Below are 18,126 nucleotides of genomic sequence, written 5' to 3' on the forward strand. Positions count from 1 at the left end.
TGGGTAGCATCCCTGGGTTTGTTTCGGGACTATAGTATGAATAAATTCATATCAATAACGTTTTTTTACAAAAATCTGTCAATCATTATTTAAGTAGGTTGGTACCCCGTTGTATAAAAGTGATAATGTCCTCGAAGCCGGTGTTTGGAGGATATACTGGCACGGTTTGGTGGGCATCGACTTCATCTCGGGCCTAACAACACCTGTGCCAATCTCCTCCAAACACTGGCTTCTTGGGCATTATCACTTAATTGTGTGTGTTTCTGTGTCCCTACCCTACTATCACGGGAGAGGAGAACTGATGAGCGCTGCTATTTAAGGTCTGGCTGGCTGTGGCAGCTTTAACATTACATCTTTGAGTGCAGGTCTGTGACCCAAATGACAACCTATTCCCTACATAGTGCTCTACATTTGACCAGGGCCCATAGGGCTCTGGTCAAAAGTAGTACACTAATACTATATTGGGAATAGCCATTTGGGATGTAGCCCAGGACATTTCTCATTCCCGGAGCCTCGATAAGAGCTCTCCTTGACTTCGCTCTGACTTGACCTCACAGAGAACACAGATAGCCAATCACGCCATATTGGATTGAAAACAGGGAGAGGGAGCTTTAGATGGTCGGTATAAATTGAAGAAACATTGCTTTTGTTCTGATAAAAGCATCTGGGAAATGCTTCTTTAGAGTATATAGAAGCAGATGCCTTAGCTCATTAGTTTATGGTTCTGATGAAATTTGAGAAACACTTTTGGCATGTCATCTTCAGGGTTACTACAATCTGACCAGCACTGTAATGTCATCATGTTGTGGTTATGACCACTCTGAGTCTCTGTATGGCCTTGGTTTCTGCTAGGGAGACACACATTTGACTGTGTGGGTGTGTGTGTATATGTGGTGGTGGGGGGAGGTGGGACAGCTGCCAGCTCTCTGTCCGTAGCAGTCCAGTGTGAACCACCTGACACCCAGCAGTGAAAGTCTCTGTGTTGGTCTGGCACTCTTACTCAACCATGACCCCTGAGCTAGGGTCATGTTCTGTCTGAGCTCTACACTCTCTGTGTATGTGGGCATTCGCCTGGACATTTTGAAACAACGTTGAGTATAGATGACTTAGCTTAGTGTAGCCTTTTAAGCCTTTTAACAGTTAACAGTTAACATATTCTTCTTAACATTCTTAAAGCCATCAGTTACATAATCCAGCCGTCACACACACACACACACACACACACCACTGGGTCCCTGAGGTCTGGCTGAAACAATAGGATGTTATTATAGTTGGCTAGTGGTGAGCTGAAGACGTGTAGGACTGTGCATAGAACAAGGGCTCAGGGATGGATCACACCCTCTGGTTCAGTCAGCAAACTGACTCCGCAGCAGTCACTATCAGTCATACCATACTCTGGTCCATAGGAGTCTGTCTCACCCCTCAGGACCTTGAGTTAGGCTACACACAGTCCTGCCGTTTTTCTGTTCTCCCTGGACCTTAGATCTTATTTATACACCAATGTTACTGATTGGGGATTTTTTGGGACGAAAACCTTCGCTGGTTAAAAGTTCAGGATGAAAACCAGCATGCACTGTGGCCCTTGAGGATTGGATATATCTGGTGTAGAAACTAGGGATAAAGGGCAAGAGGTTGACATTGAGAAATGGAGCTTAAATGTGTAATGTGTAACTTTTGTGGCTACCCAACCAAATTCACATAGAAATGTGTAATTCTCATTGAAAGCAAGTCTAAGAAGCGGTGGATCTGTCCTATGTGCGCTATGCTTCCCGTTCTTAAGTTTCGTTTTTGCGTCATTTACTTTCGGTTTTGTACACCAGCTTCAAACAGCTGAAAATATACGATTTTTGGTTATTGAAAAGGTATTTGTGACCCACAACCTATGCAGCATAATAGAAAATTGTATATTGTACACTGAATGTTTTGGTGCACCCACGGTAGAGCTCTTCTTTGTCTACACCCATTCAACATCGTTCACACCCTCTTAAGCCTTACACGGAACCTAAACCGGCTGCGCGCTTGTGTCATCGTGCATAAATTTATTTTGTCCCCCTAAACCAAATGCAATCACGACACGCAGGTTCAAATATCAAAACAAACTGAACCAATGACATTAATTTGGGGACAGGTCGAAAAGCATTAAACATGTATGTCAATTTGGCTAGTTAGCTTGCACTTGCTAGCTAATTTGTCCCATTTAGCTAGCTTGCTGTTGCTAGCTAACTTGTCCTGGGATATAAACATTGAATTGTTATTTTACCTGAAATGCACAAGGTCCTCCACTCCAACAATTAATCCACGCATAAAACGGTCAACCAAATCGTTTCTAGTCATCTCTCCTCCTTCCAGGCTTTTTCATCTTTGAACTTATATGGTGATTGGCATCTACACGTTCATATTATTACCACGACAACCAGGCAAAACAGTTAGTCTTTCAATCAACCACGTGGGTATAACCATTGAGGAGATGGCACGTGGTTACCTGCTTCTATAAACCAATGAGGAGATGGGAGAGGCAGGACTATTACTACACCGATCATACATGTAACGTTATCTAGTGAGCCAGCCAGCTAACAGTAAGCTTTAACTTGCAATGAAAATGACTTTCAGACAAAATTTGAAATGTATAATATCTGATCATGGATGAACGCTTCTCCCTCTGTCTTGGATGCCATGGTTATCTTTAGTTTGAAGATGTAATCCAGAGATAGCCAAGGAGATGGAGAAAACACCTATCATACTTGAATTCCACTGATTTCATAACTCGGTCCTCCAGAAAGTGGAGAGCAACAGTTATGCAGATCTACAACGCAATATATAATAAAAAAAAAAAAGCCTCGTTAGACAGGATTAATGACCAGCTCAATAGACAGAAGACCAATCCGAATGAATCTCCCGGCATGTCCAGCCCACTCATTATCTCAGCCAATTATGGCTAGCGGGAATGGCTAGGGTCTTTTTCTGTGGCTAAACCAACTAGACCCGTAATTTAACAATTTTATTCATATTTACAGATGGCATACAAGTTTGTTATTAAGGCACATGAAAGTTCACATGTTCCAGAAGGCATTTCTGCCAAAAAACCTATTTTGATTTAAAAAAAGGTTAAGTTCATGGCTCTCCAGCGAAGTAGTGACCCAGTACGCCTAGTTTCCTGAAACAATTCACATGTTGATTTAAAAAAAGGAAAAAAACATTCAAATGACTATTGTAGCTAAAAACTGCTGATTTAAAAAAAAAAAATAATGTCTACATAGGCGTCTACAATGTCTACATCAGCAACCATCACTCTTGTGTTCCAATGGCACGTTGTGTTAGCTAATCCAAGTTTATCATTGTTAAAAGGCTAATTGATCATTAGAAAACCATTTTGCAATTATGTTAGCACAGCTGAAAACTGTTGTCCTGATTAAAGAAGTAATACAACTGGTCTTCTTTAGACGAGTTGAGTATCTGGAGCATCAGCATTTGTGGGTTCGATTACAGGCTGAAATTGGCCAGAAACTAAGAACTTTCTTCTGAATCTTTATTCTTGTTCTTGAAATTTAGGCTGTTCCATGCGAGAAATTTCCAAGAAACTGAAGATCTGGTACAACACTGTGAACTACTCCCTTCACAGAACAATGCATACTGTATCTCACCAGAATAGAAAGAGGAGTGGGAGGCCCCGATGCACAACTGAGCAAGAGGACAAGTACATTAGTGTCTAGTTTGAGAAACAGACACTTCACAAGTCCTCAACTGGCAGCTTCATTTAATAGTACCCGCAAAACATCAGTTTCAACGTCAACAGTGAAGAGGCGACTCCGGGAAGCTGGCCTTCTAGGCAGAGTTCCTCTGTCCAGTGTCTGTTATTTTGCCCATCTTAATCTTTTCTTTTGATTGGCCAGTCTGAGATATGGCTTTTTCTTTGCAACTCTGCCTAGAAGGCCAGCATCCCGGAGTCGCCTCTTCACTGCTGACGTTGAAACTGATGGATCCTGGATCCTAGACCTCCTGACAGGCCGTCCCCTGGTGGTAAGGGTAGGTAACAACACATCCGCCAAACTGATCCTCAACACGTGGGCCCCTCGGGGGTGCTTGCTCAGTCCCCTTCTGTACTCCCTGTTCACTCATGACTGCACGGCCCGGCCCGGCACAACTCCAACACCATCATTAAGTCTGCTGATGACACAACAGTGAAAGGCCTGATCACCGACGATGAGACAGCCTATATGGAGGAGGTCAGAGACCTGACTGTGTGGTACAACCTCTCCCTCAACGTGATAAAGACAAAGGAGATGATTGTGGATTACAGAAAAAGGAGGACCGAGCACGCCCCCATTCTCATTGACGGGGCTGTAGTGGAGCAGGTTGAGAGCTTCGAGTTCCTTGGCGTCCACATCACCAACAAACTAACATGGTCCAAGCACACCAAGACAGTTGTGAAGAGGGCACGACAAAACATTTTCCCCCTCAGGAGACTGAAAAGATTTGGCATGCGTCCTCAAATCCTCAAAAGGTTTTACAGCTGCACCATCAAGAGCATGCTGGCGGTTGCATAACTGCCTGGTATGGCAACTGCTCGGCCTCCTACCGCAAGGCACGACAGAGGGTAGTGCGTATGGCCCAGTACATCACCGGGGCCAAGCTTCCTGACATGCAGGACCTCTATACCCAGCCGTTGTCAGAGGAAGGCCCTAAAGATTGTCAAAGACTCCAGCCACCCCAGTCATGGACGGTTCTCTCTGCTACCATACGGCAAGCGGTACTGGAGCGCCAAGTCTAGGTCCAAGAGACTTCTAAACAGCTTCTACCCCAAGCCATAATACTCCTGAACATCTAATCAAATGGCTATCCAGACTATTTAACCCCCCCAACGCTGCTACTACTCTCGTATCATCTATGCATAGCCACTTCATCTATGCATCTATGCATAGCCACTTTAATAACCCTACCTGCATAATTACCTCAACTACATCGGTACCCCCGCACATTGACACATTGACACATTGACCCTGAACCGGTACCCTTGCATATAGCACCGCTCTTGTTACTCCCTTACTTTAAAAAAAAAAGTGTTTTCTTAAAACTGCATTGTTGGTTAAGGGCGTGTAAGTAAGCATTTCACTGTTGTATTCGGCGCATGTGACATACAATTTGATTTGTGTATAGGTTGATGAGGGAAAAAATACATTTAATCATTTTTAGAATAACGCAGTTGCGTAACAAAATTTGGAAAAAGTCAAGGGGTCTGAATACTTTCCGAATGCACTGTATACTTCCATATTGTTCTCCAGACGAGTCTTGTAAGGCTAGTGGGCATCCTAGAGCAAGACAATCAACATTTACATGTTCGTGGGAGACTCACCATTCCATAGAGGGTCAAATCAGTGTTTTGTCCAAACTAACTCAAACTAGGGCTGGTCGATATGTCCTAAAAATCATATCTCAATGTTTTTCAAACGTTTAGGCTATTCACGATATATATCTAGATTTTTCTAAATAAGCTTTGTTGCACAATTTAAGGTCAATAAACTGCATGTGAAATTATACCTAGGCTAAATATAAGCCTTCCACAACCATAAGACCCACTAATAATTTAATTATTTTGTCAAAATAGTTTAACCTGCTATTTTGCAAAAATCACTGATCTGGCTTTCAAGTCTGCTTATGAAAATTATGTTTTTTGTTACAAATTGTACCAGAACCATGCACAATGCACATTCACTAATAATTAACAACTTCTTATAGCAGGCGTTGTAGAAAATTAACACTAGTCTCATAAACAATCTCTCAAGCACAAGCCCGCATGCTAGTGAGTAGCCAGCTAATCATTATATTTCAAGTCTAGCCAACTTGGATTGTTTTCCTTGCAAACAAGGCAGAAAAGTAGAACTTTTATGAGTACACCCTCATGTCTGTCTCCAACTGTTTGAACAACAAAGCCTTTTCACTCTAAGATATTGAAATCAAGTAGCCTACCTGGTTAAGAACATACATATTTCTCAGAATGAGAACAAGTTGCCCATTCCTGATATAAATTCCAATTTTTATACTCTTTGCACATTTATGAAGCACATACTAGACAACTAGTAAACCATTTGGGATATTACAACAACAACGAAAAGAGTGCCTTTTGTGTCCCTTTGCTATTTTAAATTGAAATTGATCACCAATATTTCATTTCAAAAGCCTGTTAAATTAAATGCAGTGCCTTTTAATATAGACCACATGGAGAATTCAAATTTTTTATATGAATAAAGACTTCTTCATTTTGACATGTCCCTCTGTGCAACCTCTGTGACATCTATGAAGATTTTAACCTACTTAACCCCAACATTTCTCCTAGTTTCACCATAATTGTAAAGTCCTAGTTATGTTGTTGCTTTGACAGTCATTTCTGAAGATGATTTATTTCATGAGAATAGCGATTCGCTTACGTCTGTCCCTCATTTTAAAGTCAAGCCTGTTACGTGAACTGAACTCTTGTTTTAATGTGGTGAAACTATTCCTTTTTTAAATATTTTTTTTCCAAAGAAACATTGAACATTTAACAGTAAAAGCAGTGTAAAAGCATGTGTGCTGGTCCTACTCTTTTGGCAAATTTTGTGGTGGAAAACTGAGTGGGTCGAGGTTAACACGTCAACACTGTTACCCATAGGACAGGCTAGAAATGTTTTAACAATGACAATTATTTTGTGCCGCTTGCTTTCAACTGCCATTCACTGTTGCAAACAACAAGCTTTCATGTATGGCGCTTTTAAGATGAAGTCGTCAAACATGTTAACTTAATTGCCACTACTATAGGCTAGTCTTTTTTATGATGAGAACTTGTTTTTTCTGAATTCGAAAATGTGCTCTTTATGACAGAATGTTAAATTGTTATGAAATGAAACTGTAACGTAGACGCAGGGAGTCAGGAAGCAGGTGCAGTTAGTGAGTTCCATAATAATGAACATGGAACGGTACAAACCAAGAAAAATGTCTGACATGGAAACATAAACAATACTACCTGATGAATGGGTAAGTAATCAAGGGAGTAATGAAGTCCAGGTGTGACTAATGATGAGACGCAGGTGTGCATAATGATGGTTGTGCAGGTGTGCATAAGGATGGGTTGCCAGGACCGGTGGTTAGTAGACCACCGGAGCGGGAACCGGGAGTAGATGTGACATGAACGTTTTTTGGGGCCAAGTTACACCTTGCGAAAGGCACTGAATTGGACCCTACTGCAAACAACAAACACGGGTTCTTTCCCTGTTTGAAATAATTGTACATGCGATAGAACAGCAGAATATGAGCTGTTTTGATTTTTTACTACACTGTTCAATGTACCTCAGCTCAATTTCGACCACAAAACAAAGGTGCTGGGGCAGACAGTGGCGTGGATTCCATCTTGAAGTTAGTCTCAAGTTAGGATATGGTACTGCAGAGCAGGTTTCTTCTTGCCGCCTTAATCCTATTGAGCTACAACTACTTAGATACCCCTGGTATGACATTCTCTACCCTATCCCAAAATGTCAACCGCCTGTCTGCAGGCTACTACACTCCAGTAATAACACCAGTTTTAACAAGGCAGTAAACACACTGGCAGTGTTTGGGTGTAAATGCATTGTTTCCTGCCAGTTACTACTCATAAATACACAGCATGCGGTCAAGCCAAATAACACGTGTTTGTATGTGCATTTGACAACCCAGAGAATTTCCTAACCCATTTAACTGAGGTGTGTTGGGACTGATTTAAATAGATTTGTGTGTGTGTGTGTGTGTGTGTGTGTTTGTGTTAGGGCTGCACGATTTATAGAAAAAAAATCTAATAGCATTTTTTTATTTTTTTTTATTCTACAATGAGATCATCGGAATGAATTCATACTGTGCTAACTGAATACAAAACCAAATGAAACAAATATTTTCCAACATGTTTTATTGAACTTTTTAACATAAAAATAATGTCTACCACCTTCTGGGTATTCAACCATGTTTAATTATTTTATTGACTGCCCCTAAAGTCAAATAATATAACTGAAATGATGTCACTAAGTAATAACCAAACTTACATTTGCTTCATTTAGGGTTAACTCTTCTTGAACTGCACTTCATGGTCAAGTCTAAACTTGTTGTATTCGGCGCATGTGACAAATAAAGTTTGCTTTGATATGTTTAAACTGGGGCTGGAAAATACAACAGTAACAAAGTTGTGAAAGGCTGTGCAAATTCTGTAAAATAAATAACATTCAAATTACAAACCACAGTCGCTGACATCGTAGTGCTGTAGTAGAGTGGTTTCATCACGGTAGCACAGTCAGATCGATTTCTAGCCATTAATCTAATATTATTCATAGATTTTAAACCAAAAACTTTCTGTTTGTCATAGACAAAATTAATATGAGATGAAAGGCAAGTTCCTAACGAGTTCAGGAAGCCCTGTGCACATTTTTTCTAACAAACACTAAACATACAAATATGTATTTTACAGTTATAAGGAGGGTGAAATCTTATAGTTAGTCGTTTTATAAGTTGATTATGCTATATTTAGAAAGCATATAAGTCATTTCAAACCTTATTCATACAGTTTTGTTGAATAGGTAATGCATCATATGATTCTTTAAATATTTGTATCATATTTGTACTGTGTACTTCGAAAGTCACTACCTTTGCAATTTACCAGAAAGGTGAGATTTTAACCTTTCTTTGAGTGTGCAGCATTACTAAACTCAGCAAAAAAAGAACCTTTTTTTTTCTGGACCCTGTCTTTCAAAGATAATTCATAAAATCCAAATAACTTCACAGATTTTCATTGTTAAGGGTTTTAACACTGTTTCCAATTTTTCTTCAATGAACCATAAACAATTGATGAACATGCACCTGTGGAACGGTCGTGAAGACACTAACAGCTTACAGACGGTAGGCAATTAAGGTCACAGTTATGAAAACTTAGGACACTAAAGAGGCCTTTCTACTGACTCACCAAAAGAAAGATGCCCAGGGTCCCTGCTCATCTGCGTGAATTTAGGCATGGTGCAAGGAGGCATGAGGACTGCAGATGTGGCCTGGGCAATAAATTGCAATGTCCGTACTGTGAGACGCCTAAGAAAACGCTACAGGGAGACAGGACGGACAGCTGATTGTCCTCGCAGTCGCAGACCACGTGTAACAACACCTGCACAGGATCGGTACATCTGAACATCACACCTGCGGGACAGGTACAGGATGGCAACAACAACTGCCTGAGTTACACCAGGAACGCACAATCCCTCCATCAGTGGTCAGACTGTCCGCAATAAGCTGAGAGAGGCTGGACTGAGGGCTTGTAGGCCTGTTGTAAGGCAGGTCCTCACCAGACATCACCGGCAACAACGTCGCCTATGGGCACAAACCCACCGTCACTGGACCAGACAGGACTGATGAGTTGCGGTTTTGTCTCACCAGGCGTGATGGCCGGATTTCCATTCAAGAAATTGTCTGTGATGTACTCAGATCCAGACATATTGCGGAGATCAAACTAACGTCCGTGGGCGTGGTGTAACATTTCGCCAGAGCAAGGAGTTTGGGTAGCCAGGCAAAGCTAGTGTAGCCAATATCAGGCAAGGATGACGGCTAAAGCAAATGTATTGTAACTAGTGAATTTCACTGTAAATGTACAACTAGGCCTACGGCATTAACGTCTACATTTTTGTTAACAAAAACAATTACTCTGACAAAAACGGAATATTTTGAACCATCTCCCAAGTCCCAACCTCGACAGACAAGATTTAAATTCTCGCTAAAGTTTCCAGCCACAAGCATAAACTAGCTAGCCTGAACTGAATCCGTTCGTCTCCACTCAACTCGCAGCTGCGCGGCATACTTCATCAATTTTGGCACCAGGCTTGTTTATAAGGACACAAGGCGAGACCCAAATGCAGACACAAGAAGCAGATGGTTGAGTTCCGATATTTATTAATCCAAGGGGTAGGTTGGGGACAGGCGAGAGTTCATAAACCGGGTCAGAGTCCAAACAGTACAAGTCAATAGGCAGGCTTGAAGACAGGACAGGCAGAGTGGTCAGGCAGGCGGGTTTGGCGTCAGGACAGGCAAGGGTCGAAACCAGGAGGACTAGAACCAAAAGAGACTGGGAAAAAATAGAAGCAAGGAAAACCGCTGGTTGACTTGGCAAACAAGACTAACTGGCACAGAGAGACAGGAAAAACAGGGATATATACACCGGGGATCATAAGCGACACCTGGAGGGGGTGGTGACGATCACAAGGACAGGTGAAACAGATCAAGGTGTGACATTTGTTTGTATAGCTTCTCCCGCCAAAGAAAGGAGAAAATCACATTCTCTTGTGATATGGGTATTGCACATGTCAATATCACAATTTAGATTGAGATTTGATTAATTGTGCAGCCCTGGTGTGTGTGTTTGTGTCAAATCTATATGTGTTTATTTGAAGTGTGAGGCATGGTGTGACTTACGGTGGAAAATAAGGCTTTGTCAGAGCCAAAATATCTGGGTCTGGGTCAAAGCCATGGCTCAGTTTCCCCCTCTCTTTCCTGAGTTCAGAGAGAACCAGTGTGAGGAACAGGCACATGCTGTTCTGTGGTGGGGGCACATTTACTTTAATTTGGCATTAGCGGTTGGAAATGTCCATAGCCATGTCCCATTGCAAGGCCAGTGTCGTATTCATTAGGACACACCATTGCAAACATAACACCATTCCCGTTTCAGGCCAATTTTTCTTCCAGCTAGTGAACCTTGTTCAGAGATTCTATGTCCTTCCATGGTAACATGGAGGTCATTGCAGGTGCTAACTCATCAATTGCTTTAGTTAGTACACATCTTGAATCTGCATTTTAATCTATTATGGGATGACATGTATTCTCAGAAGGTTGCTATTGGAAACAACACTAAATGTAGTATCAGAGAGGTTCAGCCATTTTAGAGGGAAATGTATTTTGTTATCAAACATCAACATGTTTCTTCATTAAAAGCCTACATTCGGGTCAAGCACTAACATTTTAGCTAGCTAGCTAACAGTTTTTATTTGAAACAACAAGAGATGGCAGTGGCTTGCAGACTGTAGAAGATGGCAGATACTCAGTAAATTCTTTTCCCAATGTTTTATTTCAAGGTGTACTATCCCTGTTGACTGCAACTTCATGTGGCCTAAGCTTAGCGGTTGACTGTTAATTAACATAAACTGTTAATTGACTGTTAATTAACATAAACACGTTTAGCATCTCCTCCACTCATACAAGCTGAATACAAGCCGCTACATAAAAAATACAATTAAAAAAAAAATCAATACACCATCACAATAAATCCATGATTTATTTTAGTCTGGTCTAAAAGAAACATGATATGAAGAAAATCAATTTCAGAAGAACAGAATAGGAGTTGGCCTACTGTACAGTGCATTCGGAAAGTATTCAGACCCCTTGACTTTTTCCACATTACATTTTGTTACCTTATTCTTAAATGGATGAATGGATTTTCCTCATCAATCTACACACCATAATCTTCCCCATAATGGCAAAGCAAAAACAGGTTTTTAAATAAAAATATATATATATTTACGAAATAAATGTAATATTACATTTACATACGTATTCAGACCCTTTACTCAGTACTTTGTTGAAGCACCTTTGGCAGCAATTAAAGCCTTGAGTCTTTTTGGGTATGATGCTACAAGCTTGGCACACCTGTATTTGTGAAGTTTCTTCTCTGCAGATCCTCAAGTTTTGTCAGGATGGATGTGGAGCATCACTGCACAGATATTTTCAGGTCTCCAGAGATTTTCGATCAGGTTCAAGTTGCTCTGTTCATCTTTCCCTCGATCCTGACTAGTCTCCCAGTCCCTGCTGCTGAAAAACACCCCCACAGCATGATGCTGCCACCACCATGCTTCACCGTAAGGATGGTGCCAGGTTTCCTCCACACATGACGCTTGGCGTTCAGGCCAAAGAGTTCAATCTTGGTTTCATCAGACCAGAGAATCGTATTGTGTAACGACACAATCATAATTAAGTTTATTGCATAAACTAATATGCATATGGCTGTTTTGAGTTAATCATCACCTTAGAAAGCTGTCCATTTCGTTGGGTTAGTCTTTGAAACAACATCCACAACAACCATGTTTTACACTTTCAACCGGCTGTTGAACTTTCTTCAAATTGATCATCATAGTGACGTGCATTTTAAAAGCACATACTGTTTTGATAATAAGTGTTTGATGTGATTTATTTATGCATTTGCATTGATGTTAGAGTGGTTAGAGGGACAATAGAGCCCTGAGTACCAGGCCATTAGGACCTGATGGTAGTTAGCAATTTGGCTACTACCAAAGCATGTCCAGAGTGCATAAGAGGAGAATACCGTTACATGGAATTTTACACTGCGTTCATGGCGGTAATACGGTCACCGCAACAGCCCTAGGAAGGTGCGCATGAGACAGGATCGGACACAGGATGTGACCTGTTAGACTTACACGTGCCTCTGTGGATGACCGTGGAAGATCTTCCACCCAGAGTTGTCAATAGGCTAACTAAAACGTTTTGTTTTGTTGTTTTAAGAGCGTCTTTGAGATTGTTTTTGTAATGAAAAGCGCTATACAAATTAAATATATTGTTACTATTGAAGGCTTCAATACTCAAACTTGTTTTTATTCAGAATCAGCCAAACCCTATTGACCAGGGCAGTTGGCTAGACAGCCAGCCATTCTGACATGCAACATAGAGACACTATAATCCAATGCAGTAAACGCCAATTATCTCTCTTCCTCCTTCTCTCAAAGAGATTCACTATGTTAAAGCAAAACCAGAACACCAAGACGAGGGATCATTTCCTATTCCTACTAACCCTGGAGACAAGGGAGTGAGTTTTCCATGCTTGTAACTCACTTCTCCGAAATGACTTGGGTGTGCTAAACACACACACACACACACACACACACACACACACACACAATGAAACCATTTATTTTCTTCTTACCACTGTCTGTGTCTCTTAAGCTGAATGCCCCGCTGCAGGGGAACTCTAGCTAGCTGCTTTTGTTGTTGCTTTTGCTGTTCATTCATAACGTCACTCTTCCCCTAGGCTCATGTTTACTATCAGAATTAACCCCCCCCCCTCCTTCTGTCCCATAGTGTGTGTTTATTTTGTCTGCACAATGAATAGAATTATATGTATCTCTCTCTCTCTCTCTCTCCATAGTGATTGTGATAGTCCTCCTGCGTTATGCCCATGTGATAGAGAAGCATCAGAACTGTGTATTGAACACAGCGGGCCTTTCCACTGGCTGGATCTGTGCTGCAGGACTCATCATGGTCGGCAACTTCCAGGTACGTACAGTTCCTTCAGAAATAATTCACACTCCTTGCCTTTTTCCACATTTACCACAATGTCAAAGTGGAATTATATTTTTTATTAAAAAATATATATATTTAAAATTAAAAGCTGAAATGTCTTGAGTCAATAAGTAGTCAACCCTATGCTATTGCAAGCCTAAATAAGTTCAGGAGTGAAAATGTGCTTAACAAGTCACATAAAAAGTTGTGTTGACTCACTCTGTGTGCAATAATAGCGTTTAACATGAATGACTACCTCATCTCTGTACCCCACACATACCTGTAAGGTCCCTCAGTTGAGCAGTGAATTTCAAACACAGATTCAACTACAAAGACCAGGGAGGTTTTCCAATGCCCCACAAAGAAGGGCACCTATTGGTAAGTAGGTAAAAAAAAAAGCAGACATTGAATATCCCTTTGAGCATGTCGAAGTTATTAATTACACTTTGGATGGTGTATCAATACACCCAGTCAATACAGGCGTCCTTCAACTCAGTTGCCGGAGAGGAAGGAAACCGCTCAGGGATTTCAACATGAGGCCAATGGTGACTTTAAAACAGTTAGAGTTTAATGGATGTGATAGGAGAAAACTGAGGATGGACCGACAACATTGTATTTAGTCCACAATACTAACCTAAATGACAGAGTGGAATAGAAGGAAGCCTTGTACAGAATACAAATATTCAAAAACATGCATCCTGTTTTCAATAATGCTCTAAAGTAAAACTGCAAAAAATGTGGCAAAGGAATTACCTTTATGTCCTGGATGCATCATGTTATCAGTATGCTTGTCATCGGCAAGGACTAGGGAGTTTTTTTAAATATAAAAATAAATGGAATAGAGTTAAGCACAGGCAAATTCCTAGAGGAAAACCTGGTTCAGTCTGCTTTCCAAAAGACACTGGGAGATGAATTCACCTTTCAGCAGGACAATAACCTAAAACACAAGGCCAAATATACACTTGAGTTGCTTCCCTAGATGACATGGAATGTTCCTGAGTGGCCTAGTTACAGCTTTGACTTACATCAGATTGAAAATGTATGGCGAGATTTGAAAGAGCTTGAAGAATCCAGGTGTGCAATGCTCTTAGAGACATACCCAGAAAGACTCACAGCTGTAATCGCTGCCAAAGGGGATTCTAACTTATTGACTTAGCGGTGTCAATACTTATGTAAATCAGTTATTTCTGTATCTCATTTACAATAAATGTGCAAAAATGTCTAAAAACATGTTTTCACTTTGTCATTATGGGTTACTGTGTGTAGATGGGTGACGCGAAATCGATTTATTCAATTTTGAATTCAGGCTGTAACACAACAAAATGTGGAATAAGTTAAGGGGTATGAATACTTTCTGAAGGCAAGAGAACACGGTTCGACAACCGTGATTCACAAACGTTTTTCCGACAGTTTTACACCAGGTACATACGTTCAGCAACGCTACATTGTTTCACAACTGTACATGGTTGTTTGACATAGCACAAGGTAGTTCAGCAATGCAACACTGTTCCACAACTACAGTACATTTGGAAAGTATTAAGTTATGTTACAGCCTTATTCTAAAATGGATTAAGTTGTTTTTACCCCTCATCAATCTACACACAATACCCCATAATGACAAAGCAAAACCTATTTTTTTTTAAATGTCAGATTTACTTACATATTCAGACCATTTACTCAGTACTTTTTTGAAGCACCTTTGGCAGTGATTACAGCCTCGAGTCTTCTTGGGTATGACACTACAAGCTTGGCACACCTGTATTTGGGGAGTTTCTCCCATTCTTCTCTGCAGATCGGGTTCAAGTCCGGGCTCTGGCTGGGCCACTCAAGGACATTCAGAGACTTGTCCCGAAGCCACTCCTGCATTGTCTTGGCTGTGTGCTTGTGGTCGTTGTCCTGTTGGAAGGTGAACCTTCACTGCAATCTGAGGTCCTGAGCGCTCTGGAGTAGGTTTTTAGCAAGGATCTCTCTGTACTTTGCTCCGTTCATCTTTCCCTCAAACCTGACTAGAATCCCAGTCCCTTCCGCTGAAAAACATCTCGACAGCATTATGTTGCCACCACCAAACTTCACAGTAGGGATGATGCCAGGTTTCCTCCAGACGTAACGCTTGGCATTCAGGCCAAATAGTTCAATCTTGGTTTCATCTGACCAGATAATCTTGTTCCTCATGGTCTGAGAGTATTTAGGTGCCTTTTGGCAAACACCAAGCGGGGAGTGGCTTCCATCTGGCCACTCTACCATAAAGGCCTGACTGGAGGAGTGCTGCAGAGAAGGTTGTCCTTCTGGAAACCTCTCCCATCTCCACAGAGGAACTCTGGAGCTCTGTCAGAGTGACCATCATCAGGTTCTTGGTCACCTCCCTGACTAAGGCCCTTCTCCCCCGATTGCTCAGTTTGGCCGGGCGGCCAGCTCTAGGAAGAGTCTTGGTGGTTCCAAACCTCTTCCATTTAAGAATGATGGAGGCCACTGTGTTCTTGGGGACCTTCAATGGTACCCTTCCCCGTATCTGTAACTTGACACAATCATGTCTCGGAGCTCTACGGACAATTCCTTTGACCTCATGTCTTGGTTTTTGCTTTGACATGCACTGTCAACTGTGCGCCCTTATATAGACAGGTGTTTGCCTTTCCAAATCATGTCCAATCAATTGAATTTACCACAGGTAGACTCCATTCAAGTTGTAGAAACATCTCAAGGACGATCAATGGAAACAGGATGCGCCTGAGCTCTATTTCTAGTCTCATAGCAAAGGGTCTAATAAGTAATGTATGTATTTTGTTTTTGTTTTTTTGCAAACATTTCTAAAAACCTGGTTTCACTTGATCATTATGGGGTATTGTGTGTAGACTGATGAGAAATTATTTTTACTTAATCAATTTAAAAATAAGGCTGTAACGTAACACAATGTGGAAAAGTCAAGGGGTTTGAATACTTCCCGAATGCAATGTATTTCACAAACATTTTACAACGGTTTCACATAACACAATGGTGTCATTGCACCACATGAGAGGATCTAGGCTAGGTCATCCATAATAGAAATAGTTTGACAGTCGATTCACGCCTCCAAAGGTGGTCTCAAGTTGAGTTTAGGTTGAGTTTAGTCCAGTTTTTCACATCTGTTGTGTAGGTCTCAATATGCATCAGGAGAAATTTGTGGTGGAAACAACCTGGCTTGGCACCAATGTTCCCTCTAATCTGCGCGCTTGCGCATCCACACACCTCCTCCAGGACTGCCTCGCTGATGCCAGGCCACGCAGAGACGCAAGAGATTGAACTTCACTGAGTTCGCCCCATTTGTTTGCACTATATACACTACATGAGTATGTAAAAGTATGTAGATATCTGCTCGTCGACCATCTCATTCCAAAATCATGGGCATTAATATGGAGTTAGTCCCCCCTTTGCTGCTATAACATCCTCCACTCTTCTGGGAAAGCTTTCCACTAGATGTTGGAACATTGCTGCATAGATTTGGATCCATTCAGCCACGAGCATTAGTGAGGTTGGGCGATTAGGCCTGATGCCTGGCTCACAGTCGGCTTTTCAATTAATTGCAAATCAAAAGGTATAGAAATCAAAAGGCATTTCCAAAGGTATTACTGGTTTTGTTGGTAGGGCTACATTATGCTGAAATAGCCACAATAGCCTATTGGCTACTGTCTAAAACTGTAAGGGTACAGCCTCATTGTGCACTGTAAACGTGCGCCAGAAGTTGCACAGAATTATCACAACGTTCAAATTTCCACTCACAAGACCTAACATTTGCTCAGTGCCCCCAAAAATTAGAGGGAACATTGCTTGGCACCATCTTGTATTTTCAGTAGTTCAGTGCCCCCCGCCCTCGTCCGCTGCTCCCAATCTTTCACTCTCCTCTCCTGTCCTCCCCTTCTCTACCTCACCTCCCTCTGACTGGTACATTCCAGATCTGCTTCATGTTGTAGTTATGGACCTCTCACATACCGGAACACACACACACACACACACACACACACACACACACTGTGGTATTTGGTTGTTCAGGACTGAGTTTCTGCAAGTTTAAATATTTAGAACCTTGGCTCAGTGCCTGGACTTTAAGCTGTGTGCATATCTCTGTGTATTTTTAAAATTTCATTTAACCTTTATTTAACTAGGCAAGTCAGTAAAGAACAAATGCTGTCATAGCAACAGTTTTGCTATGTTGAGGGATTATTGGCAAAGGCCAATATCGGCCCGATACTCTATATCTGTATTCCCAGTCGTGAAGTCCATAGGTTAAGGCCCAATAAACTCTGTTTTAAAGTCACCATTGACCTCATGGTGAAATCCCTGTTCAGTTTTCTTCCTCTCCTGCAACTGAGTTAGGAAGGACACCTGTATCTTTGTCGTAACTGGGTGCATCCAAAGTGTAATTAATAATTTCACCATGCTCAGTTATTTAATGGCTGCAATTTTTTATTATATATTTTTACCCATCTACAATAGGTGCTCTTCTTTGGGAGGCATTGGAAAACCTCCCTGGTCTTTGTGGGGTACAGAGATGAAGAGATCTGTCATCTGTCATTTTATGCATTCGCCTGTCATAAAAAAATTATGTTAAACACTATTATTGCTGTAACGGTTTTCTTCTGGTGAAAGAGAGGTGGACCAAAATGCAGAGTGGTTATTTTTGTACATCTTTAATAAAGATGAAAATACAACAATCTACAAAACAAGAACCGTGAAAAAAACGAAACAGTCCTATCTGGTGCCACAAACACAAAGACAGGAACAATCACCCACAAAACCCAACACAAAACAGGCTACCTAAATATGGTTCCCAATCAGAGACAA

General features: G+C 41.3%; 1 protein-coding gene across 3 annotated transcripts in view; it reads left to right on the forward strand.

Moving 5' to 3' along the window:
• The window catches only part of LOC112256415 (transmembrane protein 150A), a 74,274-nt gene that overhangs the window by 38,645 nt on the left and 17,503 nt on the right, over positions 1 to 18,126 (forward strand). For all 3 annotated transcript variants that reach the window (XM_024429689.2, XM_024429673.2, XM_024429681.2), the window contains one exon: positions 13,178 to 13,305. In XM_024429689.2, the coding sequence (XP_024285457.1) occupies positions 13,178 to 13,305 (128 nt within the window). The remainder of the gene's footprint in view (positions 1 to 13,177; positions 13,306 to 18,126) is intronic.

The sequence above is a fragment of the Oncorhynchus tshawytscha genome, linkage group LG01, assembly GCF_018296145.1.
Source record: "Oncorhynchus tshawytscha isolate Ot180627B linkage group LG01, Otsh_v2.0, whole genome shotgun sequence".
Lineage (NCBI taxonomy): Eukaryota > Metazoa > Chordata > Actinopteri > Salmoniformes > Salmonidae > Oncorhynchus > Oncorhynchus tshawytscha.